Source organism: Micropterus dolomieu, linkage group LG06 (genome assembly GCF_021292245.1).
Source record: "Micropterus dolomieu isolate WLL.071019.BEF.003 ecotype Adirondacks linkage group LG06, ASM2129224v1, whole genome shotgun sequence".
NCBI classification, from domain to species: Eukaryota; Metazoa; Chordata; class Actinopteri; order Centrarchiformes; family Centrarchidae; genus Micropterus; species Micropterus dolomieu.
In genome coordinates, this window is record NC_060155.1 from 22,631,244 (window position 1) to 22,655,600 (window position 24,357).

Sequence of the window (24,357 nt, forward strand, 5' to 3'; positions counted from 1 at the left end):
ATTAAAACATAGATATTCAACCAATTAACCCAGTGATGGGTTAATGAAAGATTTTAAGAATATTTTAAAATGTTGGTTGTAATGTTTTGATTTTATGGTCATTTATCTTCTTCATCGGAGAGTGAATATGGTATTTTGTAAAAAGTGGGTTATTTAAAGATGATATTGTTGTTTTGTATACTTGGTGTCCATGGTGATGACCAATGGACTGTGTATAAGGAAACCTTAAACAGCCTTAGACACACCACCCTGATGACATCCAGTTGGTTTTAAAAACTAGTTGTTTTTGGTTTGTTTTGGTGTTTGGTTGTTTCATTTTGATATATATAACAGGTGATGACTATATATGGATTATTGAAATAAATGTACTGTCCTGAAGCATACTGGCGTTTTATAGAAAGATTTAATCCAGAATTGAGAACAGGGTATTTACTGTATGTACATGCAACACAGTATGAATGTACAATATAAATACTCCCATGTGGATGCTACAACATTTTGTAACTTTTTGGAGCAACACTATACAGTATAACAAGCATAAAATACATTTAGTGAGCAAGTTACAACATTCCATTTCAAACAGCCTAAAACCATCAGATATTAAAAACCTAGTGAAAGTTGTATTGGTGGGTCATGTTTATTTATCAGCGCCTTACACATCATGGATGCTGTTTTCTGAATGCTTGATGAGCAAAACAGATCATTTACGCAGGAAATTCTTTCCTAAAATGCTTGATAAATACAGTACATGACAACATCTGACATCTATATTTGGAAATCCCATGTGCTCCTTAGTCCACTTTAAGTATTTCATAATATATGCAATGCTTTTTTATTTCTTCTGATTATTAGTGTATCATTACACCCTGTATTTTTACAGTCATGCACACACAGCTATAATAAAGCTGAGCTTACTATCATTTGTGCCTGACTGACTGGTGGGTGGCTGATCACAGAACAGAAAGCTGTTGTCATTGGAGATGATGTTAAAATGGTAAATTACTCATTTTCTGTTGTTGAGAAAGTGGCAAAAAAAGCTTTGTTCATGCATAGTCGTGGTTTTAGCGATTGAATATGTGCAAAAACTCGAAGGAAGGTGCATTCAAGCAGATGTAAAATGGGCAAGTAAGTGACAGAAAAAATGCATTATTCACATCATCCGCCCTAGTCAGGCTTGGTTTTGGTCCTTGAAAGTGTTCAGCGCATTTTTTTTTTTTAGACATATGGAAATGCTACCTCTGAGAACGGACATCCAGGGCAAGAATATAGAGTGTGAAATATGTGTTTACATTATTGATGGAAATGCACATTGTTTCAAAAGCATAACACACATAAGGAGACAAATACCATAAGCAACAACATCAAAAGTTCCACTGTCATATTTGAGTACAAGTTAACCAATAAACATTTAGTTATTGGATGCTTGATAGTTTGCCACATGCAATGGCTTTTTATAAAAATACATACTGTTTGAGTACTTTTACTGAAACATACAGTTTTTCTCATTTTTAAATGTAGCTGTACTAAAATCCTTTGTTACTCCCCTGTGTCACTAATCAAACAGATCAAATTTGTGCTTGAATTATGTATATGGCCTAAAGGTAAGGCATCATAGCTGTGTCTGGGGCTTTGGTCCTGCTCCTTAGAGCCCATTAGGTCTTTTTTCCTGCTGCCAGCACGTTTTCATCATCAGCGTCTAATACAGCGAGGCTCCACTGGCTTACTGCGTAACGTAGAAGATAATCAGCATAACAGGGGAAACATTCGTCAATATTCAATGGGCTCATTAGGTGAAACATTTACTGTATTTGTGACAAATGATTGTCTGATCTGCTGGTAGATACAGGTATGATTTTGATTCTTTTTCTAATTACCTTGATGTACTCATTGTGATAAAACCTATGTAACAAATGTGCAAGCAAAGTGCAGACAAAAAAAATCCTTTAAAGTGACTTCAAGGTTGCATTCACTGCAATGTAACAACTAGGATTTCCCTTTTAGCAAATAGTTATGTTTGGACCGCATCAATGGACAGCAGAACACATTTTATGTTCCTCACAATGTCTTTTTTCCACTTAGGTCACCCAGAGAAAAATGTTCTTATCGAATTCAATGTCACATCTTTATCGTTGGGTTGCTTTGCTTTGTCCTCTGTGCTGTCAGTCTGAATACAAAAAAGTACAGTCATCCCAACGGTCATCATGCCCTCTCCCCAGAGTCTTGGTCCTGAAAGTCCCAGGGACATACATCAGCCGTGACTGCAGGTTTGTAACTAGTACTCAAAGAGCTCTCTTTCTTCTTCTCTGGTGATTTTTTAGTCTGATCAAAGCTGCTGTGTGAGGGCTCATTCTCCCGGGAGAAAACCTCCGCCCTCCTGATCTCTATCACCTCTGGGTCTCTGGTGGAGCTCCTCCGCCGCTCAAACACCGTCCCGCTGCACTCCGATGACTGGATAACGTGCCTCCTCTCCGATGGCGGCTTGCTGGAGGAGCTCCGCCTCTCTTTGCTTTTCTCCCTCCCTTTCTCCTTCTCTGCTTTGTGGTTTGACGAGCAGGAGCCTTTCCGTTTCTTCTTGTGTGTGGTGGGGCTGTTGCAGGACTTGTCCTTTTTAGGTGAAGGTGGGCTGCTGTAATCCCACGGGCATATCTCTACCATCAGGGAGGGAGGCTGCAAAAGGCTCCCTGTGGACTTGGAGTGGTCTGAGTGGAGACCCTTGGGTTTCCCGTCAGTGGGCGTGACGCTTTTCTTACGCCTGATCCTGTCTGGGGAGAGCGAATCTGAATCTCCTCCCAGCATAGGCTGCTCATCGAATTCCCAGGGACAGACGTCCGGCTTAAGAGGGAGAGGTGACCTGGGTGGCCGAGATTTACGTGTTTCCCTGGCTTCATCCCTTTCTCCTCCTTTATCTTTGGAGCGGCGTCTGTTGGAAGGGGACTGCCCTATTTTTTGCCTCTGCTGCGACCGGCTACCTTTGGAGACTCCAGAGCTGCTGCTTCCTCTCCGGCCGGTGGTGGTTTCTCCGGGAGCAATGGAAACATGTTTCTGGGTCTTTGCCTCAGAAGGAGTCTGAGGTTCTTCCAACTCCCAAGGACAAACCTCAGACACGTCGTAGAGGTTTCTACCGGTCTCAGAGCAAATGGATGGCTGGCTGCCACTTACCTGTTAAAATCAAGCAACAAAAAAACCCAATGAATCGGTCACTGTATTAATCAATTTATTAGAGAGCTAAGGGCTAGAACTATCAATTATTTTAATTATCAAATATATTAGTATAAATCAATTAACTGATTCATTGTGTCATCTATAAAAGGTCAGTAAATTGTGAAAAATGTCCGAAGCCCAAACTTTAGAATAAAGATCTAACTTTTTCCAGTGCTTTCCATTGCATTTTACCACCTTCATAAAATCATAGTGTTTGCTGAGTTGTCATGGAGATGACTGAAGTATGTAAAAAAATCAGATATGGGGAAGAGATTATAACCCCTTTCACTGTTCTTGAATTTTGGGGTGTCTAAAGATGTCATACACCACTTAAGCCATCCTTTGCAGGGAGGTCTTGCCTTCAGGGTGTACCGGCAGATATCTTCAGGTGTTTAATGGTTTGTGCTGACCTTCTCTAACCTGATAATGTCAATTGACAATGGATCAAATGACTATGTGTATGTAAAAGGGGTGACTTGTTGTGAAAAACATATTTTATATATATACCACATATATAGTTATAGTATATTACCCAATTCTGTAGTTCCCCTCAGTTCAAAGGAGCATTTTAGCATCTTTAACTTCATTGTTTTGGTTTTATGGGCCACAAGTTTTAGTGTACTTTCTCTTGTTATTTCCTGCAGCAGGTAGCTGTTTTCAGCAAAAACAGTCTAATAAACAGACTGTATACTACTTTCCTAGCATCAAATGACAGACAAAGTTAGCAACTAGCTGGTGAGAATAGTGGAGCATTTAGTTAGTGGAGACCAAAACAGAACTAAAAGAAGTGTGAATATTGGACTTACATTCATCAAATTAATGCTAATATTATGTATCTATAGTTATTGCAAGTTGAAAAAGTTAAAGGCCAGACAATCCACTGAGACGCAATTGAAAGTTTAAGAAAAAGCTTTTGAGTAAGAACTAATTGATTACATAAATATGTGAAAAGTACCTGTTGTTTCATGATGCCCATCTTCATGGGTGTCTTAGAGTACTCCACTGACTGGCTGATGATCATCTTGGGGTAATGTTCAGGTGTCTCATCCACCTCAGACAGCATAATCTCCTCCTGTCCCTTCTGACCCTTCTTGCTGGCGTCCTCCACGCTTTGCGTTTTGTTGGCCAGCCCCGGCATCTTCTCCTTGGCACTCGCAATCACACTCAGAGACTTCTGCATGATGGACGTCCGCAGATGGACAGGCTTCTTCTCGTGCGTTAGATTGTGAGCGCTGGCTGATTTCCAGAACAGAGGAACAGACTCAGTGGACTCTGCTGGTTCCAGTCTTGGTGGGGTTGCAGCTGGCTCCAGCTGCTTCTTAGCATGTTTCCGGCCAATCAGGGAACCCAGAAGAGACCCTTCCCCAGTACTTCCAACAGGAGTTATTTTGTCTCCTGCAGTCGAGGCAGTTTGACTTCCCGTTTTCTCATCCTGGTCACAAACATGGTCATAGCTGAGTGACTTCTTCAAGCCCATCACTTTGTTCTTCAAGGAGTCATCCCTAGGTTTGCCTGAGGTTAGTTAGTAAAACAATAAAAATGGCATTAAAGTGGGATAGGTTTACTGATATTACTTATTTTTCTCATTCATGGCCACTGTGGTAAAATGTTTACTTTGTCCAATACTTTGATTTATGACCAAATACCTGTAAAGCCATTCCCATCAGCCTCAGCTGTACTTTGTGTTAAGTGCTAATTAGAAACTATTAAACTATGGTATGTTTAGAGAATGTCTGCTTTGAAAAATGTGTATGTATGCTAGCTACAACTACAGTTGGCTTCTTAAGCATTAACAAAACTTGTTTCTCCATTTTGCAGATTGTTGGAGGAGATGAAGAAATTACAGACACAACCAGTCACAATAGTTACATGTTTGCAGATAAGCAACATTTACAGATTTTGAAAAAAGTTAAACAAAATATAGAAAGTTTAAACCCCCCCCCCCCACCCGAAGACAGTTAAAAAAGAAAAATCGAAAGGCCTTAACTCATATAACAACATAGTCATATAGTGCATTTCAAAGGTGAAACTCTATCATAGTGAACAGATTGAAAAGGTGGAACCATGATCTTACCGTGGTGACTCGGCTCAAATGGGTTTCTCCTCAAAGTGCTGCGGTTGCTGCCATGTTCGCTGCCGTCTTCACGGCTGCATTGTCGGTGTATGTGCATGTTCTCTGGGATCTCTGTTATCCGTTTCATCAGGGAGCGGCCCAGCCCTTTCTTGGAGTTTCGCTTCTTTTGAAGGTGAGGGTTGTTGGCAAGCATCTTCTTACGTTTGTAGACTTCCAGCTGGGTGTACAGCTTCTTCAACTCATCCTAAAAAAGGAAGGAGACTGTTGGGTAAATGTTGGGTAGCTTTGATCTATTTCCAGGTATGAAAAACACAAAGTTACTCAAAATTGTATTGTTATGGCAACTGGTAGCTTGATCAGTTACTTTATAATAGTTTCTAAATTCTGTAATAGTTTACAGCATGTCTTCCATCATAGAAAATCACTATTACTATTAATAAAATAATTTTGCTATTGACAGAAACCACTGGATTCAAGAACAATGTTACAAAGCATTACTGCAATTCAACTACTGTTGGCAGTAACTAGAAATATAACTAATTACCATGTCAAATTAAATAATGCAATTACAATTACTGAAATTTAAATGAGCTCGTTACTCGTTACATTGTCTTGATAGGGGCGGCAGTGGCTCAGGGGGTAGGGCAGTCGTCCACTTATTAGAAGGTCGGTGGTTTGATCCCTGGCTCCCCTTGTCTGCATGTCAAAGTGTCCTTGGGCAAGATACTTAACTCCAAATTGCACTACTATGTGTATGAATAAGTCAGTTTCTGTTTCTGGTGAGCAGTTGGCACCTTAGCCTCTGCTAATCAGTATGCGAATGGGGTGTAGTGTAAAGCGCTTTGAGTGGCGGCGCAATGAATGACATACATCAATCAGTCAGTATTAGACTGCAAACAATGGCCGACAGTTCAGGCAATGTGAGCTTGCTGTCCAGGAAATTATTTTTCCATTATTTTCATATCACATATGATATGATATGGATCATATCATACACAAGATCAAGGACAAGCCACTCTATCCAAACAGCCAAGGCTTGATTTTAGAATATGCCTGCACAGTCTGTACAGGCAAAACTAAACAGACTGATTACCAGGTATGTTGTCAAAAATGTGACAAAATAATATAGCTATGCGTGCTTTAATAAGATAATTGGAGCAAATATTTAAAAGTAATGCAAAAATTACTTTCCCCTACTAACTAATTGCTTTTAATTTAACTCTCAGTAGCAATTGTAATTGGTAAAGTAATTCAATTACTGAGAGAAGTAAACAATAACTGTAACTAATTGCTAATTGTAAAGTAACCTGCACAACACAGATCAAGAACCACCTATATCCACTGAAGAATGAGAGTTTAAGGCTTTGTAGAGTCAAAGCTTTGTCTTTTAAGCTTTGATACACAAATAAGACATTTCTTAAAGCATGATATATCCCCTTAAAATACGTCACTCAACCAAGACAGCCTTCTTTGTGGTGCCAGAAGCGCTCCATGCTGCTGTAGCAAACTCCATTGCCTCTTTCCTCAAACTATTAGACATGTCTGCTGCATGAACCACCAGATCCTCTTCCCCAAACTTAAAGGATTAGGTGTCGAAGGCTCTGCACTTCCCATTTCCCTTCCTACTAATGGGTTGATCCTACCAGGTGACAAGGAAAGGATCGGTGTCTGAACCACACAGCCTGGACCCTCTCCTCTTGTCTATCTACATAAGGCTGTTTGGTGCTGTTACACATTGTCATAGCTTCTCATACCACTGCCATGCTCACGTCACCCAGCTATTCTTGTCATTCACCCCACCAGACCCTCAGGTGAAGGCACACATAGCTGCTTGAATGGCTGACATCTCGGAGAGGTTGTCAAGGCAAGTGCAACCTGGACAAGACTGAGCTTGGGTTGCTCAAGGGAAAATGACAACACTGTGGTGCTGCCTACTTGGACGGCGAGGAACCTTGGAGTGACCCTGGATGACAAACTGTCATTCTCAGCAAACATTGCAGCAGCAGCTCCTGTGGATTCCTCCTTTACAACATCAGAAGGAGTCGGCCCTTTCTCACCGGGGAGGATGTGTGGGTGCTCATTCAATACATCCATATCTACTCTTAATGGTTTACAAAGAGCAGTCTCCTGTGTGGCACATTCCAGTAGTTTTATCTAAATGGAACAGCAGGAGTAAAGTATACATTTTTAGACTTTACCCGTATATCCTCAGGGTCCAAGCTGTGCTCGCTCCAGGCCGAGGTAATGCTGTTGTTGAGGTAAGAGCCAGATCTTCCCATGTCCAGTTCCTCCTCATAGGCCTCCGTTGCAATATCATCCCTGGCCTGAGTCCCTTTGGACAGGAACTAAGACAGATGGAGAGCAAGGTTAACAAACGGCATCACTGAGCCACCTGGAAGGATGAGAAAAAGATGTAAAAATGGAAATCTAGCATATTATTTTGGCCTATAGGAAGCCTCTGATTAGATTTATTGTATGATATAATAAATGTTTTGGCTTAAGGGGTCATTGAATTGGGGTGGAGGTGGACAACATTTTCCTGAACCAAAATATTCAGTGATATAGATTTTATGTGATGAAAAAGTCACTATCATGCCCACGATCAACTTTGTTTAATTTTAATAACTTTTCTTCCAAAAAAATACGAACTACAGAATATGGAAAAATGCACACTATAGGAGATCTCTATTTTTCTATATTATTTATTGAATATGCCACTAATATGTTACATTCAATAATTAACTCTACATTAATTTTAACTCAAAGGTCAAGTGATGTTTTCTTTATTCAAGTAGTTCTCTATTTCTTGACTGTTGGAGCAATAAACCAACGTTTCTTTAGTTTTTGAAATCACAGTTAAAAGTTGAGTTAATACATGAAAATATAAGTTACTGTGTTTAGTTATAATATTTCTTGCAATTGCTTTTTATTATTTTCTTCAATGCAACTATGCAAATGTGTATGTCAAATTCAAATTGATGAAGCTCAGTTTTTGCAAGCAGTAATCTCCTCCTCACATGGATTTCTAAATGCAAAAACAAAAGGTGAGATTAGATTGCGTTATTACAATAACACAATAAATTGAGAAGAAAGAAGGATCTGTAATAAGCTGATTTTGAATTAATTTTCATGGGCAAATTATTCAATTTTGCTTAAATAACAAATCTGGGAACGAAGCGAGACCAAATATTTATTCCAGATTCAGGAACATACGCTGTTTTAGATTAACATCCTCCCATTGTGCTTAATTATCCCAGTGTACTCAACTGACTTGAACTACTGAGGTGCCTAATTAAGAAAGAATGAAAGAACAGAGTGAGCCGATGGTGTATTGCATTTTTCACACAGCAGGAGAATTAAATGTTTTCCATCAGACTTGAGAGATTGCACATAAAGACTCCCACGCGGGTGCTTAGCTAAATTACAATAACCACTAACGCAGTTTGAATGACTTTAAGGTAATGGTAGCAAACGTGCATATGCATGTGTGTGTGTGTTCCAGATTGCTAATATCAAATGAACTTAAGATCATTAATGGAGTGTTGTGTATACAAGCTGCAGTACAGCAGAAGCCATTATGGAAATCTACATGTAACTCCCATTACAATTGCAGGATTTTCAAAAAAACAAAAACAAAAAACACCCACTAAGAAAGGAACGTATGACTTCTGCACTGATAACATTCATACTGTACTTGATTTTGATTGCACGCTATAAGTGTTAGTTAGTCCCAATCAAGTACCTGAACTCTATGGAACTATATTTGTGCCTTGATTCTAAGCAAGCAATGACACATTTTAAGCAAAAAAAATTTTGTGCAACCACATGAATTATATTTTGCAGAGAGATTGTCATGCAAATAGTAATTTAATTTCAGCAAACTCAAATCTATGTTTCTATCAATACACTTATTCATGTGTTTGCTATTATGCACACGAGTGCACTATAACAACCTCTTTCACTCAGTCTTACCCATTTCCCTATTTGCTTGCTTACAGTGCACTTTGTGTGATAGCAAACCTGCAAATATCACGCATAGAATATTTTTTTGTTCGCCTAAATTAAAACTATTTAATTTAAAGAGAATAATTTCTCTGAAAACGGTATGAGACTGCAAAACAAGTAACAATGTAAAAACACTTACTCACAAGCATTCGTAAAATTACTTAAAAGTCTTTTAGGTTGTATATACTTAAAGTATCAAAAGCAAAAGTCCTCGTTCTGCAGAAAAATGGCTCTTGTGACTAATATATTATTATGTATTACATTATTAGATTGTTAATGCTAATGTATCCATGTGTAAGTATCATTTTACTGCTGGTTTATCTATGTCAGGCCCCTCCATAGGGTCATAAGATAAATCTGATGTGTCTAAAGATTATTAATAAAATTATATTTGTGAAATATTGAATCATTTTAGCTCTTTGGGCTTTAAACAAATATTTAAATGAAACCATGTGTGAAGTTCAGAGAGGAAATCTTCCTTTGGTGGAACTACAAACAACCCAAACATGACAAGGACCCCCAACCAGACCCTGTTGTAAGGGGTCACAAGCCAAATGATTGGGAGAAATGTAAAGAAGTAGTTGTATAAAGTACTGTAACATAAAATGGATATACTCTAAAGTAGCTCAACACAAGTACAGTTCTTAAGTAAATGTACTCATTTACTTGCAACTACTTACTGACAGTCTAGTAAACTAATAACTGACATGGTTCATGAGCTACAGGTGTGAAGTGTTACCTTTGGAATGAGCAGCAGGCTCAGAGTCACAGTCACGGTCAGATGAGTGTGAGCAAAGAACAACATGAGCATCCAGTCAGGGTGCAGACCCGGCACCAGAGAGAACCTGCAGAAAGGGACATTCTGCTTATTCAACAGCACTTTATCAAAGTTACAGTTGAAAGCCAGCTAGTTGGGTCTGTGTAATTCACTCAGACACACATACACAGACTTTAAAAGCAGCCTTTAGTGATTCTCTGGACGAGCAGAACAAAATGTACCACAACCCCGAGGCAACCTCCACTTCAAAAACCGTATAGAGCCATAAAAGCAAAACTGAGGGGAAATGATAACAGTAGCTGTATATTAGAACCAATTGCCACCTGTAAAGTTTATGAAAGATGTGTTCACCTAAACTTGGTTTTGAGGTAGTTTTTATTTTGTTTTGAGGCAAGATACATTTTGAATGCTGAATACTAAAGAGCCACAGGTAGCTGCCAAAATAAACACTTGATAATACAAGACTTATATATTTAGCCATGCTAACAGATGATATTTTACTTTACGTTTGTTGCAAATTAGCAAATGTTAGGATGCTAACATGCTAAACTAAAATGCTGAACTTGATAAATATCAGCATGTTTGCATTGTCATTGTCAGCAAATTACGTCATTTAGCTTTTTAAGCACCAGTCTGCTTAAATACAGTCTCAGAGCTGCTAGCATGGCTGTAGTATCTTAAATCTTGTTTTGTATGATTTTCTGCTGTTTCTTCCTCATTGACAGAAAATACTAAACTATGTAATTCCTCTTGTATGTCTCTCTCAATGGCATTCACCTGGAGCACCCCTTAAGAGTTTAGTTCATTAACGTTAGCTTGACCATCTCAGTGTACAAAGTAATATTTGGCATTAGCATTTAGCCTCTTAGTTACAATGAGCTCACAATACGTTTTCAGCTTTATGCGTAACAGAGGCTGTATTGTTTTTCCCATACATTGACGGTCATTAAAAGCGGGTCTCAACATTTGGTGTGAGAGACCCGGGTTCAATTCCCCACTGTGACCTACCCACCATTGTGTCCCTGAGCAAGACACTTAACCCCTCGTTGCTCCAGAGGTGTGCAACCTCTGACATGTATAGCAGGTGTAAGTCGCTTTGGGTAAAAGCCTCAGCTAAATGAATAAATGTAAATGTAAATTATCAGTAAACACTTTCCTAACGAGTTTATGGTCTAAATCACCAGTTTCAAGTCTTCTTCAATACAGCATGATGTTCATTTTGTAAATTATGCTCCCATCAGTGATCCCAACTAGTACTTGTACCCCAAGTGGTACTTCGGCAGTTACTAGAGGGTACGGTGAAAAAATATGAAGCTGAGCTAATGTGAAAAAATAGATTTGATAATACAAATTGTGTTACAAATTGGTATGATGCTGATGCTTATACTTATTGTCACAAGACATGCCACAGTTTTCACGATCTTGAGTAAATTCTCTTTTGATAGGTCAGTAGCTAAGGAATATGGATCGAAATTAACTTGTTTATTTTTCTATTAAAGAATAAATGGAGATGCAATAAAGGAAAATATATTTTCATCCTCGCCTGGTATGAAATCTAAATTTTAATAGCTATATCACCATCAAAACCATCATCCAACTCATTATAATGCAACTAAATATCTTCTAATACACCTAGAATACACCTGTAAATTTGATGAAAAGAAACTAATATACAACTGTTATTACACAATTTTTCAAAAATATGCCAGGCAAATGTCACTGTTTTGGCCATATTTACTGTTTATATGTTCACTTCTATCGGGAGTTTTCTTCAAAACACTATTTCTCTCCCTACAACCACGTTCCAAATAACATAACCATAATCAAAACATTGAAATATTGATAAAAACAGTGAATATTGATCAATATTCCTGTAACCAAAAGTACTCCTGTGCTTAACAGGCGCATAAGTTGAGAACAGAACATCCTACAGGGCTCTTTCTCTTTGTCTTGAGCAGATGAATCGATTGTTATATTGAATGTCTATAGCTCCTACGGGTCGGCCAGTAGAGGCTGATAAAGACAGTCTCCCCCAAAGCAACTCTTCTTCTCTCCTTCAATTTGATGAGAGAAAGGAAACCTAAAGAGCTCACTGACCTCACCAAGATGGTGGCCCGCGAGGTAGGTCTCTATTGACACAGAGTAACAGCTGTTTTGGACTGAATACAGCGAAAACAACAAAAGTAAGTCAGCGGATGTAACTGTAAATGTATATTGCTGCGTTTGTTGTTATTATTAGTCGGCTAATAACTCTGTGGGTTTTGTAATATGAGTGAAACGAGTGAACAGAGCTGAAGCTCAGCGTTCTTTAGACTGCAGTGTAGGATGAGAGGAGAGATATGTGGAAGGCAACTTGTGCAGCCATGTACAGTGATTACAGAGCAATTTATTTTGTGATATAAATTTATTTAGATGCTTGGTGTTTGATGTGTGTTTGGTGTGGATAAAAATGTTTGAGATGATAGCTGAGCCTCCTAGCTTCACGGAGGTGTGTGGCATAGGGTGAAAAATAATCTGATTATCCATGATTTCCCATTTACATTTTGTCGATTGTCCCACCCGATACCGGGCAGGTCTGGGCTTATGTGGTTTTAAGGCTTGGCTACATAGTGATTGATTACTCTGTCCCTTCTGCTTCCGCCTCAAAGGATCTTATTTTGGAGAAAATATGTACGGTAGACAATGGCGAGAAACAGTTTTTTATAGCATTTGAATTGTGCCCTGGTTTACACATATTTTATTTTAACAGTAATGTAACATTTAGGTTTGTGTGAAACCACTCAATGAACTACATCTGCTGTCTCGCACAATATACATCACCAACATGGCCGTCACCATGACACATTTATTAAAAGTATTAAAAGAGGTGAACATATTAGTATGTGGAACCAGCTTTTGGTGTGTGTTAAAAAAGCGTAATGTCAGCTAGCTAACCTTAACATTAGTGCATGATCGATACGTCACACACACTTATTTTCTGAAATAAGGTCCCATGGTGGTCCACCACAAAGGGGGACACTTAAGCTGTCTATACACTGTGCTGTGTTCATTTAATGTGCCATAAACTTGTTTTTGAGTGCTGTCTAAGAACTTTGATCATTTGTTCATGAAAGTTAATTGTAACATTTTGGTCGCCTAAAAATGTATCGTTAAGGTTGTACTAAAAGACACTCTAAGGATTTGGCAGTTTTTTAGTACATTTAGTTCAAAGCCTGTTTTTCAGTAGCCAAAATTAGCATCCAAAATAATATTAGTTAAATAAAGTTAAAATAAAGTTAATGTGAATGCCATAGACTGTAAAAAGGATGCACGTCACTAACCAAACTATGCTGAACAAAATTATAAATGCAACACTTTTGTTTTTGCCCCCATTCATCATGAGCTGAACTGAAAGATCCAAGACTTTCTCAATGTACACAAAAGGCTTACTTCGCTCAAATATTGTTCACAAATCTGTCAAAATCTATGTTAGCGAGCACTATGCCGAGATTATCCCTCTACCTCACAGGTGGCATATCAAGATGCTAATCAAACAGTATGGGTATTGCACATGTGTGCCTTAGGCCACTCGAAAATGTGCAGTTCCATCATACAGCACAATGACACAGATGTCGAAAGTTTGGAGGGAGCATGTTGCTTGTGAATTGAATGTCCATTTGTCTACCATAAGCCGTTTCCAAAGGCGTTTCAGAGAATTTGGCAGTACAGGTGCATCTCAGAAAATTTGAATATCGTGAAGAGATTTTGAATTTGGGGTTTTCATAAGCTGTACGCAATAATCATCAAAATTATATCAAATAAAGGCTTGAAATATCTCACTTTGCATGTAATGAGTCTATTTAATATATTAGTTTCACCTTTTAAGTTGAATTACTGAAATAAATGAAATTTTTCACGATATTCTAATTTTCTGAGATGCACCTGTATGTAGTTTTTTTTTTTTTTTTTAACATCTGTTGCTGTTTTCTTTATTTTTACACTGTATAGCAATTTTCTACATTGTTGATCCATATAAAGTTTATAGAGCAGAGTAGAGACATTGTTTTCTGCCACCATCGGCAAACCCACCAAATCAAGTAATTCTGCACTGAGGAATTGTGTCCCATTTCTGTCACCACTGACTCAATCCAGATACGTGCAGAATCTATGTCAAAGCTCACAGCAGCAATTTTGGTAGCTTGTGGCTTATTTTAAACAATCGTGTCATCATTGCCATTATTATCGCTCTTTTAAATGCTAAGTTGTATTGTATTTATGAACACCAGTATCAGTAATCACTCCAATTATCAATGAAGAATGTGAAAAGCACACAAAAGCCTTAATGGGCTCTAACAAGTGGCTGCAATTTGGCACCAATTTTCTTACAACCAATCAAAGCCAGACACAATAAATCATTATAAGCCAGGATCAAGTTGAGTATTGTGTAATTGTACAAAGTCAGTCTGTGAAAAGGTTCCTCTTTGTGTGTGCGTGTGAGTAAGTGAATGAGCTGGAGAGAAAGAGAGTGAGTGAGAGAAACAGACCTAAAGTACTGAGTTGTCAGAGGTCCACAAAGGTGGCTAAGAGGTTGTTCTTCCTTTTTCATCACTACCAAAAATAACATTCACATCCATAATTCTAATCTAGATATCCAAAAGCTTAGCCTCTTTAGGTACATGTTTTCATCAACCCTCCACCACACACACATGCATACAGACACACACACACACACACACACACACACACACACACACACACACACACACACACACACACAGCACATCCCACGCAAGTACAGCCTTATCTCTGGGCCACAGCAGCAGACTGACTCTGTCAGCTCACCAAAAACTACTAATGTTTATTCCCCAGCAAGCGAGAACAGTTTGATTTATTACAGTTTCACACCACTGATGAAGGTGTACCCATTGGACTTTTCAGTTTCTCAACAGATTAAAAGAAATGTGATCTTTTCCTTTTTGTCCAGCTGAGCACAATAGACTGCTGCCTAAATGAAAGAATATTCAATCACCAACAGCTTTATCTGAGAAAGTGTGACAAATGGATTTCTTTTGCCCCAGGCTTCTGCAGGCGTACTACATAAACCACCTGACCGCTTTTATTCCCTCTGCAATAGGATTGACAAAGCATTCTTTGCTTTAGGAGTGTAATAAAAAATGTGGGTATTACTACTTACACCATTCTTTAAACAGATCTGTTTTTTCTGTTCTGCCGTCAACTGTGTTACTACTCAACAACATTTAAAGATTTACATGTATTGTAAGGTGTCATCTCAATCAAATTTCAAGTCTCTGCAAGCTGATTTTCATGCAAGACAAACATTAAGTAGCTGCCTGAATGTAGGAAAATCACATTCATCATATCAGCCTCCAGTCTGTTTTGCGAAACATTCGACATACAGTAGGTTGTCTTCAAATGTGTAATAAAATGAGTGCATCCAAACCAGAAAATGTTGCAAAATTTAGCTTAATCTTGAGAAAGACTAGGCTTGTAAAATGGTGTTGTGTAAGAAACAAGACAGAGAGAATAAAAAAACACTGACAATTTAAAAGAGATTCTAATAATTTTTGGCCAATTGGGGGCCAGCTAAACAAGCTTAAAATGCAACTTGATATATTAATACCTTTTAAAGTTGCTATGGGTAACATGATTGCAAACAGATGCCTAGTTACACATCCAGCATCCATTAGCATTAATTTGGATTCATGTTCCTGACCAAATGATGAGTGTAAGTCAATATTAACTCAACTTTTAGCTCTTGTTTGGTCTCCACCAACACCTGAGCAAATTATCTGGCTCTTTAGCTGCTAACTGCTCCACTATGTTCACCAGCTAGTTGCTAACTTTGTCTACTGTTTGGTACTGGGCAGATGTGTGTTTATAAGTGAGTGAATGAAAACAGGTGTCCAACCAAAACAATGCACTAAAAGAGGCTATAAAGCTCCATAGAGCTATTCAGTTTACATCTATGTGAGTTCAACTATGAGCGATCTTTTCTTCTTTTCACATTACACATAATTATTCAATTCATTGTTAATAATGGATTATATAAAATTCGATTCGTACAGCTTTAAGACAGTACTATGGTAATGTATTCCTTCAAAGAAGTATAGTCCATGTTGAATCCAGCCATTATCACCTCAAAATTTGGGTAACATTTAGCTTATTTGAGGTATTTGTACTTTTGTGAATGAGTGACATAAAGACAGCCAGACAGTTACAGGGCACAGAGAGTTTATTTCGGGCTCTGGCACAGTAGTTCTACGCTGTGTTTCTGCCTGTGGAAGACAGTTTTTATTCACCTCCTTTCAATTGGCTTACCCAGGCGCTCTGCTGACACTGTTCATTTCCCTGATGAAGGGGGTGGGTGAACTCTCTGCCTTTCATCTAACATATTCAGCACTTGTAATGCCAGCTCTAACAGTCAAATATCTCTATGATTATGATTAAACAACAGCTTTTGGTGCAAGAAGGGGAAGTCTTTTAAGCCCCTTGCCATTGTTCACAATTTCCTAATTACTGTCACAGAGATGTTGATAAAGAAACGCACTTCATTGTTCTACAGTCTTAGCTCTGTTTCATGTCTCTTTTATGCTGCCCCCACCTCTACATCTTCCCTTTGTCTGTTTTTCTCTCTCAGTCAGCAAATCAGAGGACAAAATTTTGCCATTCACTTATAACCACTCATCTGTTTCTCCCCTTTTCCTTACCAACCTGATGATGTGGAAGATGGCTGATAAAAGGAGCTCATTGTAGATGGCGACAGCCATGTAACGTGGCTCGTGAAAAGCTGAAGGTATGGTGCGGACAGCGTAGCAGAGGTGCACGCCCCATAGCAGGAACAGGAACTCCGCTGGAAAACATAAGAAACAAATAACAAATGAAGAGGTTAGAAGACTCCATTTCTTCTCAGTCTTTACTGTCTTTTATTTCATGAGTTTTAATTAGGTTAATTAGGTTTAATGTCTTTGAGTAAGACTTTTACTCAGTAAAAACTTTTGTCTCTTTTAGAAGAACAAAGTACCAAACTCAATCTATACTTTTTTGTCTCTGTACAAGCACCACAAGATACCACACCTGGCAACTAGACTGACAAAAAGACTCTGAGCACTGACGATGTATAGTGAACATGGCCAACATATGGCCAAAACATGGACATTCTTCTGGCATATTTTTGAAAAAGTGTGTAATAACTGTTGTATATTAGTTTCTTTTCATCAAATTTACAGTTACAGTTGTATTCCAGGTGTATTAGAAGATATTTTGTTGCATTATAAAGTGTTGGATGATGGTTTTGATGGTGATATTGCTATTAAAATATAGATTTTATACCAGGCGAGGATGAAAATACCATATTTTCCTTTATTGCATCTCCATTTATTCTTTAATAGAAAAATAAATAGGTTAATTTGATTGATTCATGTTCCTAAGCTTCTGACCTATCAAAGGAGACCTATGCATCTAGGCCTAATAGTTGTGGAGTTTTTACTGATTCATTTTGGGTATGTTATTTTGGGTGGTTTTTCTGGAAATAGGGACAAATAGCTGGTTTCCAAATTGTTATTTTAACCTTTGGACAGAGCCAGGCTAGCTGTTTCCCCCTGTTTCCAGTCTTTATGCTAAGATAGGTTAAACACCTCCCGGCTCCAGCTCCGTACTTAACTCACAGATTTGACAGTGGTATCAATCTACGCATCTAACCCAAAATATATGTCTTAGAATGTCAAACAATTCCTTTGAGTACTGATTCAGTCATTCTTTGCAATTAAATGAAAGCAACACTGTTGCTCTGACTGGAAAACCTGCAAAATGCAAATGCATAGTCACTGTGATAACACACAGAAATGTTGTCGTTCACCACACAGTTTAAAAAAGCAGGCATAGAGAACTGAATCCTCAACCCTGCTTTGACACTTGACGCTGTTGTTGATGACAATAGTGGTTTCAAATTTAGCAGTTCCTAATTTAGCAAGAATCCCTGTGTTTGCAGTTCTTCCCTCAAATGAGGCAGCTGCTTCCTCAATAGTGTGTTGACACATTCCTGCTATCTCACCAAGGTCACACAGCCCATTCTGCAATTCACAGGGAAGATTTATTCATAAAGCTAGCTATCTTCAGGGTTATCAACATATTTCAGAATATACTGTACAGTGTATGTGCACAGATAGCTCATTATCACTTAAATTGCCGGTGTAATGAAATTTTAAATAACACCAGTTGCAAAAATCGATTTTACTTATTTGGAATATGATGAAGAGGATTCCTTTAGGGTTGCTGCATTATGGAGGTATGAAATCATGTCTTGAAGCAATCTAAAATATCTTGTATTTGCTGCTCTCTGGTGTAGAAAAGAAAGGACTATGCTTATTTTACTGCTAAGGGAAAAAACAATATGTTTTCAAATAAAAAAAAAATTTCCGTTATAATGTGCTCCATATGAAAATTCCAAATGAGCATCACCAAGAGCTTTTCTTTTGATACAAGCTTTGCAGACATTGTTTTGATTGCAGGCAGCAGCAAAGAAACAGGACTGTGTTGGCACATAAGTCCATAAAGTCTTTACAGTGATTATAGTCCATTAATATTCATGAATAGGCCTAGTCCATAAATCATAAGTAATTACATGGTATTTAGCTGTTGAATCAGGATGCAGTGAGAGCTGCTTACAAGAGGGAAAGGATAACAATTCCAACTAATGCGTATTAATTGCGGATTCAAATTAAATCTTTATTGTTGACATTATCAATAGCGTTTTGCATCAGCTCTGTTTTGCTCTGCATTTAAAGACAAAATAGGATGACTTGTTCATTTTTAGACAAACATGTGTTCCCTTGTCAGTATTAGGACAAAACACGTGAAAACACCGAAAAGCAACAAGATTCATTTTCACAAGCATGATATGAACCGCGGCTTGCATTGTTAAAATCCTCCACAGCAGGGTGCTTCCTGTCCTTCAGCGTAGCCTCAGCACACCAGTGTGTTTTCACTAGCTGTCAGATCGAACAGCGGGGATCCCTCTTTTCCTATCTTGTTTTGAACATGCACACACACACACACACACACACACACATACAGATTCAAAAACAAAAACGGAAGGATTGTTGTGCACTATGTATTCAATCCATTTAAAGTGCTGTGTTTGTTCCTCTGAAGATGCTGCGTTCCTCTGTCCTGTCTCCAGAGTGTCCTTAGCTGTCCTCCCATCAGCAGCTCCCTCTTCTTCTTCTTCTTCTTCTCTTCGTTTTAAGTTCTCCCCCTCCCCAGCTGGCGGAAAACTCTCTGCATCGTTGCCCACATCCCTACAAGCTTCATACTTCACAGGCTTCACTCCTCTTTTTCCCTGCCACTTCTCTCTCTCTCTTTCTCTCTCTGTGTCTGCCTGTCTATCAGTTTTCAGAGGCAGACCAAGCTCCTCTCAGGGATCCATCCTTTTCCTCTTTCCAAACAGGATTAGTCTCCCCTGCTGTCAGACTGGCTTCAGTGAGGTGCCCATCACTGCCTCCTGCTTCAAGAATAGGTCATTAGAAAGCTACTATAATGCACACACAAGGCCATCTGGGTTCTTACAGGATACTTGAGGGATAGTACCTGCAACTTCTCACCTATTCACAGTTCACTCTTTGTGCTTGACAACCTTATAAAGTCTGGTCATTTCAGGGACTAGTCTTAGGGACTAGTCTTGGAGTTGAAGATGGAGTTAGAAAATGGGGATGTTTATTTTCTCAATATTTTGTTTCATGCTTTTAGTTTTTTTTAAGTATTAACAAGTAGTAGTGACAACCCTGTTTTTTAAAAATGTTTGTACAGTCCATGAGGGGCTCCTACTACAGGTAAAAAGAGGTAACTTGACTAGTAACTCACTCTAAAAAAAGAGCCTTGACATTTTATATGTGGCTTGGTTAGGTAGGAAACAGGTTGAGTTTAGATAATAAAGCCTATAGATTGGGGTGAATACTCTGCTGTTGTAGTTAAGTTTGCTTTCCTTTGTTTTATAATGCCCCATAATACATTATACAGTAGTTAGATAGTTAGTTAGATAGTTAAAACTAGATAGGCTTATCCTTTGGAAAGTCCTTGGAGACATGCTTGTGGCGAAGGGCTAAAAATATAAATAAGGGACTTGGAAGCACCTCCTGCCCTCTAGAAGTGTTCTGCTTTCATGCTGGTGGCAGCCCAAGACACTGTAAGCAAGAGGTACTCCATCTTGTTTAAAGGAGACCTATTATGCTTTTACATATTTTATCTCATATCCATAATGTTACAATGTCAGATATTCATGTTAAACAAGGCCAAAACTTCAAATAGTAAGGTAAAAATAAAATAAATCTCTGTTAGCCAAAGCCTCAGATTTCCCCTGTTCCAGATGCTCTGTTTTTTTCTACTCACATATGAAAAAAAAATCGGCTTGAGTGATCATTTGCTCCAGACACCCGGCTTATTTTTTCTAACTTTGAATCATGCAAAGCTACCATACAGGAGTCACAGAACTACAGGTCTGGAAATGCAGTAGGTAGGACTCCTTTAAGAGCAGCCCATTGTTAACTTAATTCATTAAACTGTCAGTAAAAGGAAAATCAAACTTTGGACACCCTCAAAATTCACAACTGCATCCATCAAAGGCATCAGGCATTTAAGAGCTGACGTTTTTCAAAACACTGCTTCGAGTGCAGGGCACTGAATAAACAGACTAATAATGTCTTCTGGCAAGCAAGTTTTGGAGCATTTTATGCCTTGGTTAAAGAGGTAACTCTATTTATCTCCAACAAAAAACCCACCAAATCAGAGAATTTCATCGCATTTATACAGGACTGAGATTCTGAAGCCCTTACCTATTTATGTTTGTCACTTGAACAACAATGGCTGCATTGTGCAGACGACTCGCTGTAAATTTGCAGTTTAGCAACTTCAAACAGTCCCTTCTATTTGTTTGTCATTCATTTGCTGTCGGGAATATCAGGTTCTATAAAGCATAGGAGAGGACTGCACTGTCAACTATAGGTGAGTCGGATGTCGTGCACTATTGAAAACTCAATTCTGTGAGGTCGGAGAGTATCTTTTTTCCTTATGTGTGTGTCAGTTTCTGAACTGCAGGCTGTTTGCCTTTTGACCACACTGGCAGTGGAGCCTTAGGACACAGTTGAGGCAGCATACTGACATTATTTCTTACAATGTTTTTAGAAATGCCACCAGTTCCAGTAAAAAGGCTGCAAAATACATTTTCAAAAAAACCCTTAAATCAGTTAGGTCTGAAAATATTCTGGCTCTGCACTCTTTTGCCTCTCTGATGCGTCCCTCTCGCTCCTCTCCCACTTGACGATGATTCTCCTGTCTCTGCCTGAACCAGCAATGTCTTTGTCATCCCTGGAGTCAGAGTCCTGGTCAGAGCCGCTGTAAATCACTTTGTTACTATAGTCCCTATCTTCAAACTGGCCTTAAGAGCTGTGTTCGGTCCACTGGGAGGCCGCTGAGCCTGGTTTCATTGCAAACTCGCCTGGCTTCGGTTCTGCCCAGTCCAGACTCATTTAGCTAGAACTGTTATGTTAGCTACACAGCTAACTAGCTAACAGCAGTTAGCAACAATATGACCTGATATGTATGGAAGCCCTAAGCGGCCTTCCATTCAAATATTTCTTTACTCTGTTTTCCAGTGATAACGGGACAATTATCTTCTGATCTCGAGATAACAACTGTTGTTTTCTCTTGAATCCGAGATAAAAAAAACTGTAGTTTAACACAGTGGTTTAATGGTAATTTCACTATCTGCATCAGTGGAGTTATGGGTTCAATCCTCATGGAAGACAAACCTTTTTTTCTTTTGTATCTTTTTCATTATCCTCCTCAACAAAGTTCTTATTAAGAGACCGGCCCCATCATTCCCTGGCAGAGGAAATTCCTGTGCTTCTCATTCAGGGGAATCCATTTAATGTTATACATTTCCTGACGGCTATTTCGGGACCTTTGAAATAGCTGTCAGGAAATGTGTGATTGGATTCCCCTGAATCTTTGTTGAAGAGGACAATAAAAAACACACAAAACAAGGAAAAATAAGTAGTTGAGAGCAGGAGTCAAACACGCAATCCTTGGATTACATTGCAGGGCTCTACAGTGCGAACATTTTTCTCGCATATGCCCCTATAAATCGATATGTGCGAACTGGAAAAATTATTTACGAGCACAATGTGCGAGTAACTACCGTGACTACAACCTACAATAATCCCGCTCCCTGCTGCGCTGCTCTGATAATTGTTGAAAACACCCCGCCCCGAGTAGCAGGTAGGACGCGACGCTAAACTGGTGTCAGTCAAATAAGAGTTGTTGAAACTCTGGTAGGAAAAAAGCCAGCTAGTCACCAGAGCACCGAGAGAGTTCCCGGTGTGCGGGTCGCTCGTTGGCCGCTTCAGCAACAGCTCGTTACAAAAACAAAGACTGACATGTCAGCAGCTGGAGCGGTGAGACAGAAGACAGTAGGGAGAAGATAAAGAAGTTGTGGGTTTGGCTGGCTTAAAGCCTCATAAAATCGATGTGCTCGTCAATTTTACTTTTCGTCAACTGACCAATTACAGCCTGGATGGGGCGGGACTTAAAAAAAGTTTCACGTGCTACAGTAAACTTTCAAATGTTGAACTCCTCCTGCATGAATGGTTCTGATTATTGATGATATAGTAGCATTAACAAATTAAGTAGGCCATTTTTTTTGCACAAGAAAACATCAGACTGCTGTTTTGTCCAACTGGAATTATTATATTTTATGTAGTATTTTATGTAGTCTACTATTACATAAAATGACAATAGCCTACATATATCAAAATTAAATAATTTATATATTAAAATACCAACAGTAAACTATTAGATTAAAATAGAACGTTTTATCTAATGTTATAATATTACAAGGGCTGAACCCGAATAGTCGAAGATTTGATGCTTCAACTGATTCAACTGTCAATCTCACAGTCGAAGCTTCGCAGCGAAACAAGGATCATGCCATTTTGGCGATATGGGGGTGCTCAACATCTGATTTTACATAGAACTACCAGTTTTCTCCCAATAAGTTAATATACAGCCTATTAACAATAAACATTTCAACATTTAATGCTGTAAATAAACTTGTAAAAAGGATAAAACTTTCAATAAATGTTTTTAAAGTGCGTAAATAAATCCAAAATTGTAACCCTAACCCTGGGTCGTCAGTGCGCATGTGTAGGCGTAGCATGTGTGTGGTGGCGGAAGAAGAACGCTTGCTGTAAAGACGGTGCCCCAGCTTCGCCCGTGTTGTGCCGTGTTGTCCGCACCTCGCGGGACTTTCGGATAATTCTCACCGTTGATGAACCACAAAAAGAATATTTTCTTCTTTTAGAGTTTGGCATGCACCAAAACCGGTGAATGGCAGGCAAGAGAGAGTGCGAGAAAAGGGTCTTCAAAAAGTCTCAGTTTTGCTGGAAATTTACAGTGTAAGTTGAATGAATAGAGACCCCTGTATTCAGCAGTGGTCTGTTATCTCAAGATCAAGAGATACTTATCCCGTTATTACGGGAAAACAGAGTAAAAAAATATTTGAATGGATGGCCGCTTAGGGCTTCCGTAGATATGTGATATGCTGCCCCTTATTTGTTTTGGAGTATGAATTTGACAGCTTGACAGTTCTCTCAATTCTTACACATTTTATGGAAGCCCTAAGTGGCCCTCCATTCAAATATTTTTGAATGGATGGCCGCTTAGAGCTTCTGTAACATTGTACCTTTAATGAAAATCTTATTTTTGCTGTCCTTCAGTGGTTTAACCTCTAACGTTGTTGCAACACTAGACTGTAACATCTCCCATAAATAAGGGACTTGAAAGCACAAGAGAGGGCAATGAAACATTTCCTTTCAGCCTGCCCCATGGAGGTTTCTGGTAAAAACACATTGTTTCTGTGGTCTGACAAATGTGTTTTCTTTTCTCGAAAAACATTTGCAGGGGTTACTTTTAAATCATTTTTTCTTGCTAGCAGTCCTTGACTTCAATACCTTTGTTGGTATTGCTACATTTGTTGTGACATTACCGCCACCTGTAGAGTGTAATAGTCTGAAACCATTGGCAGAATGTGTGCATGAGAGCCAAAGGGAAAAAAGAACCCACTCATAAAAACATTACTCCATAGTGCTATGAGTAGTCAAGAACTCCACAGGGTACCTTTTAAAGTACTCTTTTTGGAGAAACTCACACAGCCTTTATTCAATGCAGAGTCAAGCAAAAGTTTAGAAATACTGTGCTGGAGCACTGGAAAATTAACACATTTTTTGCATTTACAACCAAATTGTTAGAA

The 24,357-nt window shown here is 38.7% G+C and overlaps 1 protein-coding gene across 1 annotated transcript in view; it reads right to left on the bottom strand.

Moving 5' to 3' along the window:
* Window positions 1-402: 402 nt before the first annotated feature.
* LOC123973149 (probable G-protein coupled receptor 158) overlaps window positions 403-24,357 on the bottom strand; it is a 71,927-nt gene continuing 47,972 nt past the window's right edge. Inside the window, exons 8-13 of the mRNA XM_046053048.1 lie at window positions 16,770-16,908; window positions 10,020-10,125; window positions 7,474-7,620; window positions 5,276-5,519; window positions 4,157-4,713; window positions 403-3,159 (exon numbers count right to left, since the gene is read on the bottom strand). Of these exons, the coding sequence (XP_045909004.1) occupies window positions 2,200-3,159; window positions 4,157-4,713; window positions 5,276-5,519; window positions 7,474-7,620; window positions 10,020-10,125; window positions 16,770-16,908 (2,153 nt within the window). The 3' untranslated portion in view covers window positions 403-2,199. The remainder of the gene's footprint in view (window positions 3,160-4,156; window positions 4,714-5,275; window positions 5,520-7,473; window positions 7,621-10,019; window positions 10,126-16,769; window positions 16,909-24,357) is intronic.